Here is a 17,147-nt window from a genome sequence, read left to right on the forward strand (position 1 = left end):
ATTTCAGCAGGAGACAGAAATCTTTCTGCGCAGTGGACACCCACCTACAAGACAGACCTATTCCTTCAAATGGAAAATGCTCAAATTAGGAACAATCAGCATAGTCCGTTAGCCCTGGTGCCAAAGATCCTTGTCTGCGATGTTGCATTTTAAACAGATTGGTTGACTCTCAGCTTCCAAGTATGCACCTTGCCACTGTACTGGCATGCAATACCAACGGTCAGCTCATTCTTAATAGTGTCCAAATTCCTTAAGATCAACTTGACATTTTAATACTGAATTCATGGAGCTTGTTTTCAAAGGATTGTTCAATGCTGGATTGTTCAATGCATAACCTTCATCTTTGCTTGGTTCTCTTGGTAATTATCAGCTCAAATGGAACGTAATCAAATGCAAAGGACGTAGCTGGCAAACTTTCTCCACAGTGCCATCCACAGAAATGTTCTAAGAAGAGCAAAGATGCAAGTTTGATTGTTTCAGACACACTATTTAACCGATAAGAGTCAACCTTTTAGATCATCCCCAACTTTTTCTTTGCAAACTTGGCCTACCAAAAACCAACTCACTTCACCACAGAGGTTGAGGAGAAGAATTCTGCGTCTCCAACTGCTATTAATCAGCCACGAACCTCTCCCATCTCTCCCTGCAAATGTTAGTGTTTTACTAGATTGCAAGCAGCACATACATTTTGCTCCAGAAACATACCTTTATTTGGGACCTGTAAAGCAGCAATACGCCATGATCTTCAGACTCCTGTTAAATGCTATACCTTATTCTCTCAAAATCAAGAGACTGATAATTCAGTTTGTCAGGTAGCTGATACTCCCCTTTCTGATTATTCAGAGTATCTGTTACCTGACTACCCTGGGATCTATGCTAACATCTGAAGAAGGACCTGAGACACTGTATAGTAACTGTAGAATTTCAAGATGATAACATCTGCCTATATGGAAACTTTGTGCCTCATTTTGAAGTTTGTTTTTAGCAACGGCTTTGAATTGCAAAGGCAACGGGGTGAGAGTGGAGGCTGTTTTTGCTTTCTTGCCGGTAAACAGGGCGAGATGAAGCCAGAAAGTACTTGAATAGCTCATGAGGCACTATTCAAAAGACCCCAAGTGTAAGCACAGACAGTTGAATCCATTCTGGCTACATTACCTTGAAAAACTGCAATAAGGGAGAGTAATTATTTTTTCCTGCTTACAGCTGGGTACAAAACGCTTTAAAATGTATCGAATGGTCTTTTTGCTTTGGGGAAAAAAAGAAATTGGCAAATTAGTTCATGCCTGAGGGTTTACAGAAGTAGGGCCTCTCAGTTTTGGAATCAGAAAGAACTGAGGTTTTTTTCTGTGAAAGGAGCCTGGAATATGCTGGTTACTCTCAGGTTGGACAGCCTTGAAATAGCAAAAGACAAAACCTAGTTTATTTATAATCTTTCATTTTGGTAATTTCAAAGTGTACTGCTCAGTTTTGACCTTGCTTACTTACACTTTTCCCAGGACCACTTTATTCTTCAAAACAAATTTTTGATTCTAAACAAGCCAACCCACAAACTTTCATTTTGAAATGGTCAAAACAGGAGATGGAGAAAGCAGTCCTTCCATTAAAAAGTTCTTAACACAGTGGCCCTTTCCAAAAATAGGACTCCCAACCAGCCCTACTGAAGACGCACTGGGCAGACCTGTCTGCTAACATGTCAAGCTGTCAGCCTGCTCTCAAAGCCCCCCAAGCTGAGTCTTCCACAGCCCATCTCTTCTGCTGCCCCTTCCACCCCCCTTTCTACAAACTCTTTGACAGGAAAGAGCATGGGAGGCAGGAGGAGAAGTAAGGAAAAGCTGTTTGATGCATTTGCCCGATGTTGGGTGAGTAGGGAACAGCTGGGTAGCATGGTGAAACGTGGTGTGCTCCACAGCGTGCCTTGGGCCTGGCCAGCATCAGTCCTGCTCCTCTGTCTGGGATCAGAGCGGTGCACAGAGCAGTTCTTGCCAGCGGTACACTGAGCCTTTGTGCCAGCAGGTTTTGTAGCACTACTCAACCAGCCCTCGTCTTGTCATGAACAAAAAGCCATTAATATCCCTCAGAGTTCCTGGAGACTAACAAAACCCATTGCATTCTCCAGCTCTCTCTGTTAGTTCACAATGATGAATGTATATCAAAGAGACTAAAAAGAAGATAAGGATACCTTGTTTCCATATATTGAGACGTCTCTGATCATTTTTCATAACAAGAGCCACTAAATTCTGTAATACTCTCCACAATGGAAATGATGGAATTATTTTACTATTTATGGAACACAAAATTAGATTTGAGAAGCATAAATAAATATGCAATAGGAAATAACTGCAATGGCAGGAGGATGAATTTGCTGACCTAAAAGGTCTTTCTCTCTTTAACTCTAGTGATTGCACAGATATATTTTCATTTGTTGTTAATATGAAATAATAATAATAAATGTAGCTAAACATAATGAAATTTGAGCATTCTTGAGCTGATAAGCTGTATAGTTGAATAGTCACACATATTTAATAGCCAAAGAAGGAAAACATAATTTACCATTTATGTTCAGTCTTTGAAATGTTTCTGCCAACACCTATGAAATGTATATTTAGCAGCCATTATGACTTTGGTTAATGGTGGTGTTTCAGAATCCTCTATTTCTTTTAAATCCCAACACACTGTAAATTTTCTGCCCAGATGGTCTTTGTAATCTAGGCAAGGCTCTTAGATGTGTCTTTGGCTACAACAGCACTGTGCCTGGGAGAAGACAATGTCTCTGGCTCCTAGGGGATGGGTTAGTCCAGGTCAAGACCCAGGAGAGGAGGCAATATTGACCACAGGCAGGGGAACTGCCTCTCAGCCACCTTTGCCTGTTGGCCTCTCTATCCTGGATCCTGATCTCTTCTGCGCGTTGCAGTTTACCAGGAAGAGGGCTATTTGGCAACCTAAGGGTCAAGAGACAGAGGAACCAGAGCAACTAAATCTCTGTGGACCTGCTTTGCTGATGTAGTAAGCAAGCAACCAACCTGTGGGCACCTCATCTAGCAAGCAACCTACCTGTCTTTTAATCTTTAAGGTGGGAACCATGTGTGAGTTTACCTGAATCCCAGTAGAATGAAGCTCCATTTCTTCCTGAGGTAGTGACAAGACTGACAAGATACGGGTTTAAAAAAATAACACAAGTACGACAGGGCTGCACGGAGGATTAGAGATGTTCTGACTCAATGCCAGTCTCAGTAAAGTGCACTAATGACAAAGCAGAATAGCTTTTAATACTGGAAGGGACAACATGAATGGAAAATAAAATGCAACAAACACCGGGCAAGAGATGCAACCTGCGCATTCAGAAAACACTGTGGTTCTACTCAGTGCTGATCCTGCATTTGACAAGAGTTAAATGAAATGGATGCTGCTTCTGGCTACTAGGGCTCAATAAGACAAAAGTTGGTACTTGACCTGTAATTTTCTACAAATTACCAGGCCATGTAAAGATTAGTGGGACCTGTGGTTTAGACGTTAACTATAGACAAAGGACTTTGATATGTTGGTCTAATTCAACAAAAAAGATTTCTTTTTCTGCTCTCCTCTGGATACCTCATTGAAATAGGCTACTTTCTATGGCTAACACTCACCAGAAAATTTTCATGCTTGTGACCTGAGTGCATTTACAACCATGTATCATCTATCACGCTAGATTTGAGATTCAAAATAGCACCTCGCTACGTGGCATACAGCACTTTAAAAATACAAATAATGTTTTAAAAAAAAATCATGGGGACCACACGCTTTGTTCTTCTGGGTTAATCCTTACTTTCAATTACTGCTTTTTGGGCAGTACCAGCAGCTCAGTATTGCCAGTGGCGATCCAGTTTAGTTTATGATGAGTCTTGTTTGCCCCCGTGTGGTATAACTCGAAAAGACAGACCGAGCTGTGGTTTGCTCTATTCCTCCTGTTTCCTTGAGACACTTGGGGTATGAACCACTTTGTGCTCGTTCCCCCTTTTCTGTACGGGTAGGTCACCCACCTGTGCCCGCATAACTAGACCCTTCGTTTTTATCACACAGGAACACACCAGAATAGGCAACTTTTTATTCTAGAAGCATGAATGAAGGAAGCTCAAAGGCTTTTTTGTTCACAGTTCAACTACCACTTTTGAATATGCTCTGTATAGTTGCAATAATCTCTCAGGATGGGTGTTGGTCAAGCCTATTGAGTACACAGTTACTTCAAGATATAGAAAGAGAATTGAATTTTTAAAATTGGCAGTAAATAACTATGGAGAATTGACTAAATTTAATAACTGCAAAGCAGTTGCTAGGTTTCATTGGAGAAAGAATTCAGGTTTTCTGTTTCTTAATTAACTTTCAGGCTTTTAAAATGCCAGTCTTTTATAACACTTCGGGGTTTTTGCAGTTTTTGTAAAATTTTATACATTTGAAGCAAAAAGAAGTAAGCAATATGGGTCTGTTCCAAACCCTGCTGAAATTAATTAAGATGGCAACACATGAGCTCATAACTAAACCAGAAGTAGTACAGTTACACTTCACTGATGCAGCCGCCAGGCTTTCAGTCCATGTTTGACTTCTGAACATTATGAACAAACTGCCTTGATAACCAAAAAACCTGTTACAAAGCTGCAAAGCAGTAATGAAGACTTTTGTGCACACTGATTAAGAAGCTTCTATGACTGTTAATAAAAATTAGTCTTCCATCTCTTCTCTTGTAAAATCACCCAGTTGTGGTTAAATTCAGTTGTCTTCAATTATGCTATTAATCCTCTGTCTCTGCTTTTCTAATAGTTTCATATTTTTACTTTATCAACTGCACGAAGTAAAAAATTGTGACCACCAAAACAGAGAGAATAGTGACAAAAGAAAAATACTTCCTTGTATGTCAGCTACCTCATGTATTCTTTGTAACCTGAATAAAGAACTAGATTTGAGGAGATTATCTGTGCTGCCAGGCTATTATGAACAGAACATCTTGGCATCATTTGACAGCTAAAAGAAAGAAAAAAAAATCTGCATCCCAGCTTCAGAGGCTTTCAGATTATAAAAGATGCCAAAAGCCATTAGTCTGTAGAACTGCCTGACAATGGAAAAGAGGAAAGTGCATCATCTGACATATTTAAAACTGCATGGAGATCAGTCCTGAACTGTCAAGATGATGGACTACTCCTAACAGGACTTTTCCATTTTTACTTTCTATAATCAGAATCATATTTGGTTAATATTCAAGGATCACCTCCTCCAAACTCAGGAGTGATGCGTCCCAACAAAGAGGAAGTCAGGCAATAATGCCATGAGGCCTGCATGGATTAACAAGGAGCTCCTGGACAAACTCAAACACAAAAAGGAAGCCTACAGATGGTGGAAGCAAGGACAGGTAGCCTGCAAGGAATGCAGAGGAATTGTCCAAGCAGCCAGGGACGAGGTTAGGAAAGCTAAAGCCCTGATAGAATTAAATCTGGCCAGGGATGCCAAGGGCAACAAGAAAAGCTCTTATAGGTGCACCAGTGATAAAAGGAAGACTAGGAAAAATGTGGGCCATCTCTGGAAGTAAACGGGAGACCTGGTCACCCAAGATATGGAGAAGGCTGAGGTACTCAATGACTTTTTTGCCTCAGTCTTCACCTTGGGAGCCTTGAGGTACTGGAAACCTAGAGAGGGACTTTTTACAAGGGCATATAGTGATAGGACAAGGGGTAATGGCTTGAAGCTAAAAGAAGGTAGATTTAGATTAGAAATAAGGAAGAAATTGTTTGCTATGAGGGTGGTAAGGCACTGGAACAGGTTGCCCAGAGACGTTGTGGATGCCCCATCCCTGGAAGCATTCAAGGCCAGGCTGGATGGGGCTTTGAGCAACCTGCTCTAGTGGAAGTTGTCCCTGCCCAGGGTAGGGGGGTTGGAACTAAGTGATATTTAAGGTCCCTTCCAACCCAAACCATTCTACAATTTTATGATTTTATGATACTTCAAGCTTTATACCACTGACAAGCAATCTTGGTTTTAACTGGAAGTTACTAGAATGGGAAATATCAACAACCTAAGCACTGCTGGAAAAGACTGGTATTATTTGGAAGAACATTTATGTATAATACAGAAAACAGTGGAGGATCACTATATATAATTAATCTGAGTCTATATACCTCTTATCATAATGCCTGTCCTAACTACAGAAAGTACCATTTTCCTGAATTCCACTAAAATACCACTCGTCTATCTTTATCACTGAGTGAGAGCCATGTTTTGGCTTTTATTATCTTTCATTGTCTTACAGCTGCTAAATACATAGGGAGGAAATAGGGGTCTGGAGCACAAGTCTGATGAGGAGCGGATGAGGCAGCTGGGGTTGTTCAGCCTGGAGAAGGGGAGCCTGAAGGGAGACCTTATCTCCCTCTACAACTGCCTGAAAGGAGGTTGTAGCCAGGTGGGGGTTGGTCTCTTCTCCCAAGTAAGAAGCAATAGGACGAGAGGAAATGGCCTCAAGTTGCATCCGGGGAGGTTTGGATTGGATCTTAGGAAAAATTTCTTCACTGAAAGGGCTTTCAGGCACTGGAATGGGCTGCCCAGGGAGGTGGTCGAGTCCCCATCCCTGGAGGCATTTAAAAGCCAGGTAGACAAGGTGCTTAGGGACATGGTTTCGTAGTGGACAGGTATGGTTGGACTCGATGATCTTAAAGGTCTTTTCCAACCAAATGATTCTATGATTCTATGAAATATTGGGGTTTGGAATAGGATACCAATTTACTGTCTCTGCTTTTTTAATAGCAATAGACAGCAAATGTCAGCAGTTTAGCCCTAATGGGGATTCATAAACTCTGTAACACAGACCAGAACGGAGAACACACCTGATCCCTTGGCTTCTCTCCCAGCTCCCCCATGGTTCTCTCTTCTGCAGTGCTCATGTAAACCAAGGAGAACTGCAGGTTTTACCAGCTGACCTGGAAAATCAGCTCACTGTCATTTACTTTCCAAATTTGTCATTTCTATGATTTAAAACTTGCAATTTAATATCAAGCTTTTAATTCTAAGAAGAGCTACTCAGGGGGCATCACATAGTCACATAAACATCACAGAAACATGTGCAAGTCTCACATAAAAAACATGCCATTCATCATATTTACTGTTATCTGATACTTACTGTTCTGCAGTAAAATTCAAGGAAAAAAATCACCAATGCTAATTAAACAATAATTCACATAGATTTCAGTATGGAACAAACATGAAAACTTCTCTTTAGCCTGCAAAGTTTGATCTTAAGTCAGCAGAATAAATTAAAAACAAATACTTAAGCCTGAGTGTTAATTAAAAATAAAAATTGATGAAAAATTAATTGGGTGCATAAATTTACATTTTTTACAAAATGGAAAGCAAATAACTTAAAATGAGCACCAGAAAAAGAATATTATTATTTATGTATCTGTAATAGATTTGTTAGAGGAATCTTCCCTCTAACACGGACAGAAGTAGCTTAAGCACCAATGTAGCTTACAGGATATCTCACTCAAGTCAGCGGGACTAATCCCAGGTTTAAGCACATACTTCAGTACCTTTCATATCAGGCACCTAGCATAAAAAAGCCAGATAGGTGCATACTGTTAAACTAAACATGCTCTGCACTCTTTAAAATAGTGTTACCTGATCTCTCTTAAATAACAATTCAAAGGGATAGCTACAACTCATTTGTACTTACACATTTGTACTTATGAAAACAATTTCATAAAAGGAAAAGTTCACTTGCATAAGCTGTATTGAAAATATCTTCCCTTTAAAAATTAGCTGTCAAATTTTGTCAGTGGAATATATTGTATCATTTCCCAACTGTTGAAGATTAATTGGTGAAACACTTTTTCCCCACAGAATTATGAAATTTCATGTTGCAAAGAGAAAGTTTAAGGAAACACTTCGTCCATATGATGTCAAAGATGTCATTGAACAGTATTCAGCAGGTCATCTAGACATGTTATGCAGAATTAAGAGTCTTCAGTCACGGTAAGGAAAGAATAATTTCTGCTCTGCATAAGCATCTTAAGTCATTCACTGCATAATGAATATTGGTAGCATTTCACATTCCTGTGTTGTATTTGGGTACAAATTGCCACCCATGCTTCAGCCCAGCCTCTCTTTCTGTGAACACAGCTGAGCCAGAAATTACATTGTGGGTAAAAACAAACAAAACCCCATGTATCTAAATTGTTCCCAGAAAATGGAAATCTGAACAGCAGAAAATGTAATCCTTTATCTGTAAAGTCCATTCATAAACAAGGAATTTAGTCATGAGGCTGACAAACAGATGAGGTCGACATTGAGAACTGCCTTTCTCCCATCCCAGTCTTTCTGTTTTCACATAAAAGAAATTGGGAACAACTAGTAATGTAGCATTTATGTAGTTTTTATGTTCTAGATTCCCAGCAATAATAATTTAAAAAAAAAAAAGCCAAACCAACATTGCATCATATGTATCATTACTGGCATCAGGGCTGAGATTCCTGCTTTATACTGACAACTTCCCCAGGACTCGATGCTGTTAGGACGGGAGAGCAGAGGGTGGCCCTGGTACATCTGTTCCCCCCCCCAGCATCACCTCCTCTTGCCCCCTCATCAAGTCTAGCCCTGGTTCTCCCAGATGAGGGCTGAGGTCTGGCCCCCGGTTAGTGTCAACAGAAAAGAAAAGCTGTCTCTGAGCTAACCTCCAAATGCTCAAAAAGCATTCATGGTTTTTTCTTTGTTTTTTAATAAAATTGCGTTAGCTTCTTTCTTGGGTGCTTTTCTGAAGCCCTATGATTTTAATTTTTAAGGTACAGGTAAGCAAGCACTTCCATATCATCACTGTTTTCAGGAATCACAGCAGCTTTTGATTTCTCTTACAGTGTTGACCAAATTCTTGGGAAAGGACAAATCACAGCAGATAAACGAAGTAGAGAAAAAAATCCTGCAGAGAATGAGACAACTGATGACCTCAGTATGTTAGGGCGTGTAGTCAAGGTGGAGAAACAGGTAAAGTGATTATCTGTGTTGCTTTGTCTTGCTCTATTGTTCATGCCTTTTGTGTATTTTATTGCCAGTCGCAAAGGCTGAACAGGTAAAATATTTTTTTTCTAGTATCTGCTTCATTTACATGTTGAAATAAAATTGATATGAATCATATTTACCTTAACTGTCTTCCATGTACAGAAAAGGAAGGAAGGAAAATTGCAGGTTAATAATTGCTTTTCCCTTTTATCAGCTTGCTTATGAAAAATCTACGTGGCTTTTGACAACCCTATTTTTCGAGAGTCAAGAGCATATACCAAGCTCGTCCCATTTTTCTCTTCAGCAGCCACATTCTCCCTTTGCTTGGGTTCCAAATATTTTAAATTAGTGTTTGGCATTAATGTTAACCTTTTCCTCTCCTCCTGTAGGTACAATCCATTGAGTCAAAACTGGACTGTCTATTAGATATTTATCAACAAGTTTTGCGAAAAGGATCTGCATCCGCGCTCACTTTGGCTTCCTTTCAAATGCCAGCTTTTGAGTGTGAGCAGACTTCTGATTACCAGAGTCCATCAGACAGCAAAGATTTGTCTAATTCTGCACAAATCAGTGGATGTGTATCCAGATCAGCTAGTGCCAATCTGCCTCGAGGCCTACAGCTTATACTGACACCAAATGAATTTAGCACTCAGGCTTACTATGCTTTTAGTCCAGCTATGCATAGTCAAGCAACGCAAGTGCCAAACGATGGACCTGCAACAATTAATAATACATCAAACCAAATAAACCAGGCAACTAAGCCAGCAACTCCAACAACATTACAAATACCACCTTTCTCATCAATGAAGCATATCAATAGGCCTGAGCCCGTTCATATTATCCCTGTAACCACACAGGAAAATATTTCCGATGTCACCGCTTGCCTTGTTGCATCAAAGGACAATGGACAAGTTGCACAGTCCAGTGCGACAAAGGATCTCGCATGGAGAAAAGGTCTGGATACTGAAGGAGAACCTTTGCTCTCAGTTAAACCTGTGGTGCAAATGGATCTAGGAAAATCTTTATCTGTACAAAACCTTATACAATCATCAGAAGAACTGAATGTACAGATTGCTGGCAGTGACTCCAGTGGTTCCAGAGGTAGCCAGGATGTATACTCCAAATGGAGGGAGTCAAAATTATTTATAACTGACGAAGAGTTGGAGACAGAGGCAGGGACAGAGACTACTGAAGCCATCTCGCGCCCATTAGTGGAAACAACTCTCTCTGCTGACTCTCTAAGGACTGGAATATCAAGATCATCTCAAAGCATTTGCAAGCCAGGGGACGGTACAGAAGCACTCAATCTGCTCCACGTCAAACTTAAATAACAGCTTGTGGGCTTTCTTCGTTGGCTGGGTCATTCCTCTAGTCATACATATCATAGCATGAACTGTTTTGAAAGCCTTTTTAATAAGATAAAATCACAAAAATCAGGATGAATCTGAGAAGCAGTTGAATGAGCCCGTGTCTCCTAGTTGCATGAAAATGCATGTTTAAGTGATGGCTAACATTCAAATTTACACCTACAGTGCGGCAGCCTTTATGTAGTACAGTAGGTTTAAATGACGAGTTGCCTACAAAGCTAATGCTGCAGGATGTATCAAAAAGCAAAAATTTGAGCATTTAGACCTAGTGCAGTTTCTACAGGGCAGAAGTAAAAATCGTAAGGTTTAAAGCACTTTGCTTCTGAACTAATTAAATATATATATATATAATGTCCTGATTTAGATGATAGTTTATGTTTACAACAAAAAAAATTATCTACAGCTGCTAGCAAGGTACCAAGGAAACCAGTAATACGGGATTAGAAATGGCTGCCAGTTGCAAGATACACACATTAGCTCATCAGTAACCAGTTATTTTTAACTCTGGAAAACAGTGCGTTAATATCCATCTGATTTTTGGTGATTTTAGTGCTGTGGCAAAAGTACCTGACACACCACTGTCGCATTGTTCTTTGTAACGAGAACATTATTTTGCTAGGAAAAGTTTGTATTTTAAGGAGTGGGGCTGGCTTCAGAAGTAGATAACCTGGGTGACTGCACTAAAAAGTCAGGGGAATCTCTCCTTCTTCCAGTCTCATTGAGGAGCTATCTTGCGAATCTGAAACATTTTGGCAGCAGTAGGTGGAGGGAAGGAAGCAGGCGCTGCCTTTACTGTAGAAGCGATATTTCCTTCTGTGGAAATTTTGGCAATTTTCCTTGCGGTCCCAGCCTGATACCATGACAGCCCCTTCACAAGGCTGGGAAAGGAGGGAAAATGAGGAACTGAAATAGAGAGTAAAACTAAAGAGGATAGAACAGGGTAGAGAGAAAGACAATACAATGAATGAAGAAAAAAAACAGAACATGGAATTAGATGGGCAGGAAGGGAAATGCTCCCAGAAAATAAAGGAAGGAAGGTAAAGAGGCAAAAGATTTACTTTTTTTTTAAATCCAGCCTGTCAGTCACAGATACTGAGTGCTATTTCCAAACAAAAAAGCCATGTAGGCAGCCAGAAATGGAAATAGAAGTAGGGAAGACCCCCTTAACTGAAAAAAAATCTGAAAGCAAGAGGGGTTTTATTTGTTTGTTTGGTTTCGTTTCTTTGCTTTTTAAATAGAAGGGGAGGAGGAGAGAGGGGAAAGTGGTCACACTCTTGTAGCTCAACACTGTGTCCCAACTGCAGTCACTTCTTGTGAACTTTCCAAGAAAGGACCTTCAGACTCCGTCCTCCTAAATACCTGAGTTTTCAACTTCAAAGCCTACATCAGCCCGAGCATTCCTAAAAATGCCTGCTTGATACATCCTCTTTTTTTTCTTATCCTAACCCACACTTCACTTCTGCTGAGAGGCAGGAGCAGTGTTAGTGCCTGTCCGCACATCCCCAGCACGGCTTCACCGCTGGCAGAACCCTTGCGGAGCCCACGCAGGCTTTCGCTCTTCCCAGATGAGCAAGGTTTCTGTGCGTTGCCTCCCCCCAGATTGATACCCCACCTGCACCACAGGCTTGCAGGCAACCCGGCTTGGGCTCAGCTTCCCTCTAGCAGCAGGAACACCGAATGCACGGGGGTGCCAGTGCCAGCTCACTCAGGGCAGTGTTTTCTCAAGGCCCAGACCTGCTGGGAACTTACTACGTATGTCAAAAACGTCACTCCAGTCTTAACCATGGCTAAATTCTGTAGATTGTATTGTGAAGGACTTGACCTGTTTACTATGAAAACATTGTAATTTCTGCTTCCATATTTCCTTTACGGCAGTATTCCTGGATGCTACATGATAACCTTCTTATGTGAAAGTACATGCAAACTGTAGAGTGTATATATTGTGTCGTTATACGGGGTCCACGGATGGTACACTGTGTTCCATGGCTCACGCCGGAGCAAACTTCAGCTGTTAAATCCTGAAAGACACCTTGAAGCACAATTTCCTCACCACTGATTTGCCATATGATTCACCACATCCAGTCTTTCCTGTTTTCTTTTACATGCAGTCTGATCATACTAAAGCCTGGTTACAACAGTAACTTTATGAGGATAAATAGGGTTTTTTTTTTCCCACATCTCAGTTCATTTACCTATTAACTTATTTGAATGTCTGCAGTTTATCCAGATAGAGCTGTAAGTTTAAAGCCCTATCCAAAATTTTAAAACTCACTAGTGTTTTTTTCAGGCTTTTCTTTCTTTTTCCTAACAGTTTATGGTGCCTTTCGTGCCTTTCACACAAAGTCTCCCATTGGCCTAAGCATAAACCTGCGCTTAGGTTCAGGTAAGGAGCAAGAGACTGGGCACATGGCAACCGTGTGTCAGTAATGAAACTCCCTTCCCCTCCTTGATGGGATCGAAATATCACGGCATCATGAATTGGACTCCATCCACTCTTCCACCTTCATCTGCGTTAGCAGATAGGTTGCACCCCCATTGAGCCCAGGAGGCGTCAATGGGAGAATGGAGCATTGGCCGGCCCTGCCTGTACTGGTTCCATACAGAAACAGGGCCTTGGGGTTTGCTGATCATTTCTCTCACGGAAACTTGGTATTTTTGCCTTAAATGACATGCTTGAGTCCTTCTGATTTTAATTTATTTAATACAATTTTGTGCACAAAAGAATGAGTTCTATAAATTATGTATGAAAATGTTAATGTCTTTACAAAGTACTAATAAATCCAGAAGAGCGTATCTTTTCAAATTATGGTTTAAAACCCTAATTTTTTTCTTTTATGCTCATGGTTATTATTTTTGTAGCTGTAAGTCTTATCATATAGGAATTTTTTAACATAATATTGATAGAAAATAGAGAAGAGTAGCGTATATATGAAAATCTGGAGAGGAAGAACTGTTTGTTTGGATTTTTATAAGCTTTGCTCATATTTCCTCACAAGGGGTTTCCTGTTTCTACGTTCTTTCTTTAAAAGACAGTGTCATGACTGACAGTCGTTCACTGGTTTCACAAAAGAAGGAGCTCTCTGGCTTTTCAGGTCTCGTCCTGAGCTGCTTATTAAAGCCCAGCTCATGACAGCTAACAAGAATTGTTCATGAGTAGGGACAAAGGACAATTATTTTTCTGATTTACAGTCGACTTGAGGACTGTTGAAGAGAGAATTTGAACTTAAGAGCATCAGGAATTAAGCCTTATCCAAATAACTGTTTTCTGATCGGCCCGTTTCTTGTACCTGATTGAAGAGAGAACTGCAAAGAATAGTTTTGATGATTATTATTATTTGTTTAAAAATTTGTATTTGCTCCTGGCTTACATGATCTATACTTTTTATTTAAAAATGAATATAGTGTTTTAGCCTAGGGTTCAAGATTGCAAAGATCATACACTTTTATCCACAGTGCCCACGGTTGTTCCATATGTTTTTGAGATAATCCTACTTAGAGTGACTGCTCTCGTTACAGTACGGTGATGAGTAATTCACCTGCTCTTCTGTGATAAGTCAAATCATACTGAATTGCTGATGTATAGTAGAACATCTGATGTACAGTAGTATTTCTGGATTGGGACCTGCAATCCTTCCTCAAGCAAAAATTCTATGGAATTCAGTCGTTCTATGGAATTCAAGAATTTTTCTTGAATTGGGAGCTCAGATTCAAATCCTTATTTTGTTGGGCATCTGTTTAAAGTGAAAATGGTAATATTCCAGTTATTTCCTGAGGAAACTAATACTTAGCTGAATTTACCCATGTCACATTGACTATATAAAAAATAACGCACAAAGTATTGATGTAAAACAGGAAGAAGAGAAGGGACATTTTTTAAAAGCACAGAGGAAAGGAGAATAATCAGAAAAGAGGAGTAAGCAGGAAAAGAAAATGTAACAACAAAGGAGCGAAAAAAGGGGTTTAAACACCTGAGGCTAAATTCATCCTTGGATGGCTTCACTGACTTCAATGAATTCACTGCCCAACTGGGTGAAGTTCAGCCTCCATTGGGATAATCAGGCTCAGTTCCACTGACCTTAAAGGAACTGGACCCACCTATACCAGGAATGAACTTGCTTCTCTGGGCCAACTTTTATCCTGACTCATATGTCATGCAATCCTTTTGGATTAATTAGGTTTGAATGAAATACAGGTCAGAAAAGAATTTGCCCCAGATATTTCTGCTTCACATTTTTTTTCAAGTGTGTTAATCGACTTAATTCAAATGGATTACAACATCACACAAAGTGCTGTCACTGTCTAAAAAGGTTAATTGGTTTTTGAAATAAGAACTGTCCCCTGCAGCGTCAGTGGAAGCATGTAATATTTTCCTGTTCATTCATCTGGGTGCAAATGTGGCCATTCATTCAGCTGTGGCCACCTATAGGACAATTCCAGACATATCCAATATCATCTGCGATTGGAAGCACTTTTTACTTCTTTGAAAGATAAAAAGCCAGTTTCGTAACTGGCTTAGAAAGCATGAAGGCTGCTTCCACTGACACTGCAACGACATCAGCCAGTACATTACAATGTTAATTGTAACTTCTTGACAAAGTTGAATCCATATTGTTGTTAATAAAAATGATTTGAAAAGTACCATGCTTACTGTTTTTTTTTTTAACTTACATAAATGACTGTATGGTGCAAGCACATATCAGGCAAAAAAAAAAATTAAACTTGCTTATTGTTTCCCTTTTGAAGTTTTGTGATTTTTTTATTAAATGAACCAAAAGACCACAAAGGACGTTTACTAGAATAAAACATGCACGAACTGATATGTTCGGTTTCTGGTACATGTAGACAGCAGAGTTTACTTAAACTTTGGGTGTTTCAGCACCTCTATGAAAATTAGTTTGGAAGTTATTATTACCTTCACTGTTAGATAAATGGGAATTGATTCGGGATTGGCAATCAGGGCCCTGTGCGAGAAGCAGGATTCCTAAGGGAAAGGCCCATCTGCTACCTCGGTATAACTTAAGGCCAAGGTGAAGCCCTCGAGGTGCGCCAAATCATGAAAGTTGCTCTAGAATGGTACTGCACCAAAGCTACAGCCTTTTTTCCCCACTTAGCTCATCCTGCAGTCCCGCTAAAGATAAGCTTTAGTATTTGAGTGTAAAGTATTAAATATAGAGACCCAGTTTTCTTGTGGTGAAGTCACTGCCTCCATTGGACACTTCAAAATCAGAGCAAGATAATCCCATGTATAGATGACCCCCTACCTCTCCAACATACGTCATCGTAGATATTGAAATTTAAAGATGCAGTCTCCAGAAAGGCGGATTTTTCCATGCATCCATTTGTACCCACAGGCAACGTGAACAATGACAAGCTGTGCCTAAAAAAATCCCCCACAGGACAGGGGAAAAGGCAAACATGTACTCACACTCTTCTTCTGTAAAACCCTGTGGTCTTGCTTCATGTGTACATAGAGATAGTGGGGAAGTGTCAGAAGACAGCAGTGTGAAGTTTTTCCTGTTGAGTTACCCTCCTGATCACAACGGCCAGGCACAGGCAGTAATCTGCATCTGTAAGGGCACGCGAGTAAATGCTCACCATCTAGCTCGTTACAATAGGAATACATGACTGTGCCTAAAAGGTAAATTTAAACCCTCAGTCATTTAGCAAATTTTCAACACAACTGAAGTGATGTGCGGAAAATGGACTCCACAATCTGTAAGATTGTAAAGTAGGTATGTTTATTCAGCGCTGGGCAACACGGGGGGTATTCCCACCAAAGTCGTGCACGCGCGTGTGGTAGCTTGCCTTGAAGTTATACAATGAAGTGTTACATATTCATAAGATTCCCAAATATGCCTATACATATGTATGACTTGTCCTCACTTCATATTAAAATTAGCCCCAAGAAGTCGTTTCCATAAACTCCGCCCAACTGCGCTTGCTCAGTGTCTCCTGGTGGTGGTCGTGGGGGATGAAGGCCGATGACTCCTCTTCGTCACCGCTAGTAACCCCTTGTTCTTGTGCAGACTCAGTTGCTCCTTGGCTCTTGTCCAAACTACAGGGTCGGTTTTAGCTGGTTCTCAACGCAACTTCTCGGTTCTTATCAAGAACTTGTACAATAGACAATAGTGAGCACATTTTAAGCAACATCTTTTCTACTAAGGTCCCCTTTTCAGAAGGGTGTGGGGTGTTTTGGTTTTAGGTTGGTTTTTTTTTTAGTTTTTGTCTTGTTTGGTTTTTTTTTTTTCTACTTTTTTAATGTGAGGGTGACTGAACACTGGCACAAGTTGCCCAGGGAGGTTGTGGAGTCTCCATCCTCGGCATACTCAGAGGGCACCTGGACATTGTCCTGGGCAACCAGCTCTGGGCGGCCCTGCTTTAGCAGGGGGGTTGGACAAGAAGACTTCGAGAGGCCCCTTCCAACCTCAGCAGCTATGCGGTTCTGCTTCCAATATTTAGTAATACTTAGCAGCTTTAGTACATTCAGTCATACTAAAATCTTCATTGAAGTATCATTAAAGCTTAATTTGAGACTAAGTATTGACCTCCCTAGGAAATCCAGACCACAATGTATCAGCATGACACGAGCCTGGACACCCAGCAAAACTACTCGCTGCCGCTCTCGCTGCCACCCGCGTTCCCGGCCTCACCTGAGGCTGCCCGCCTTCCCCCTCCCCGCCCCGCAGGCTTCGGGGGCTGCCCACGCTCGGGCCCCAGTTCTTGCCCCCTCCCATTCTTAAAACACGGCCTCCTCCCGAGTGGAGCCAATCC

The 17,147-nt window shown here is 40.7% G+C and overlaps 1 protein-coding gene across 1 annotated transcript in view; it reads left to right on the forward strand.

The window, feature by feature from the left end:
* KCNQ5 (potassium voltage-gated channel subfamily Q member 5) overlaps nt 1-10,340 on the forward strand; it is a 209,304-nt gene extending 198,964 nt beyond the window's left edge. The window contains exons 14-16 of the mRNA XM_035893092.1: nt 7,858-7,989; nt 8,868-8,994; nt 9,399-10,340. Coding sequence (XP_035748985.1) covers nt 7,858-7,989; nt 8,868-8,994; nt 9,399-10,340 — 1,201 coding nt within the window. The remainder of the gene's footprint in view (nt 1-7,857; nt 7,990-8,867; nt 8,995-9,398) is intronic.
* Nucleotides 10,341-17,147: the final 6,807 nt, after the last annotated feature.

The sequence above is a fragment of the Egretta garzetta genome, unplaced genomic scaffold (genome assembly GCF_000687185.1).
Source record: "Egretta garzetta isolate BGI_Z169 unplaced genomic scaffold, ASM68718v1 scaffold584, whole genome shotgun sequence".
Taxonomy (NCBI): Eukaryota; Metazoa; Chordata; class Aves; order Pelecaniformes; family Ardeidae; genus Egretta; species Egretta garzetta.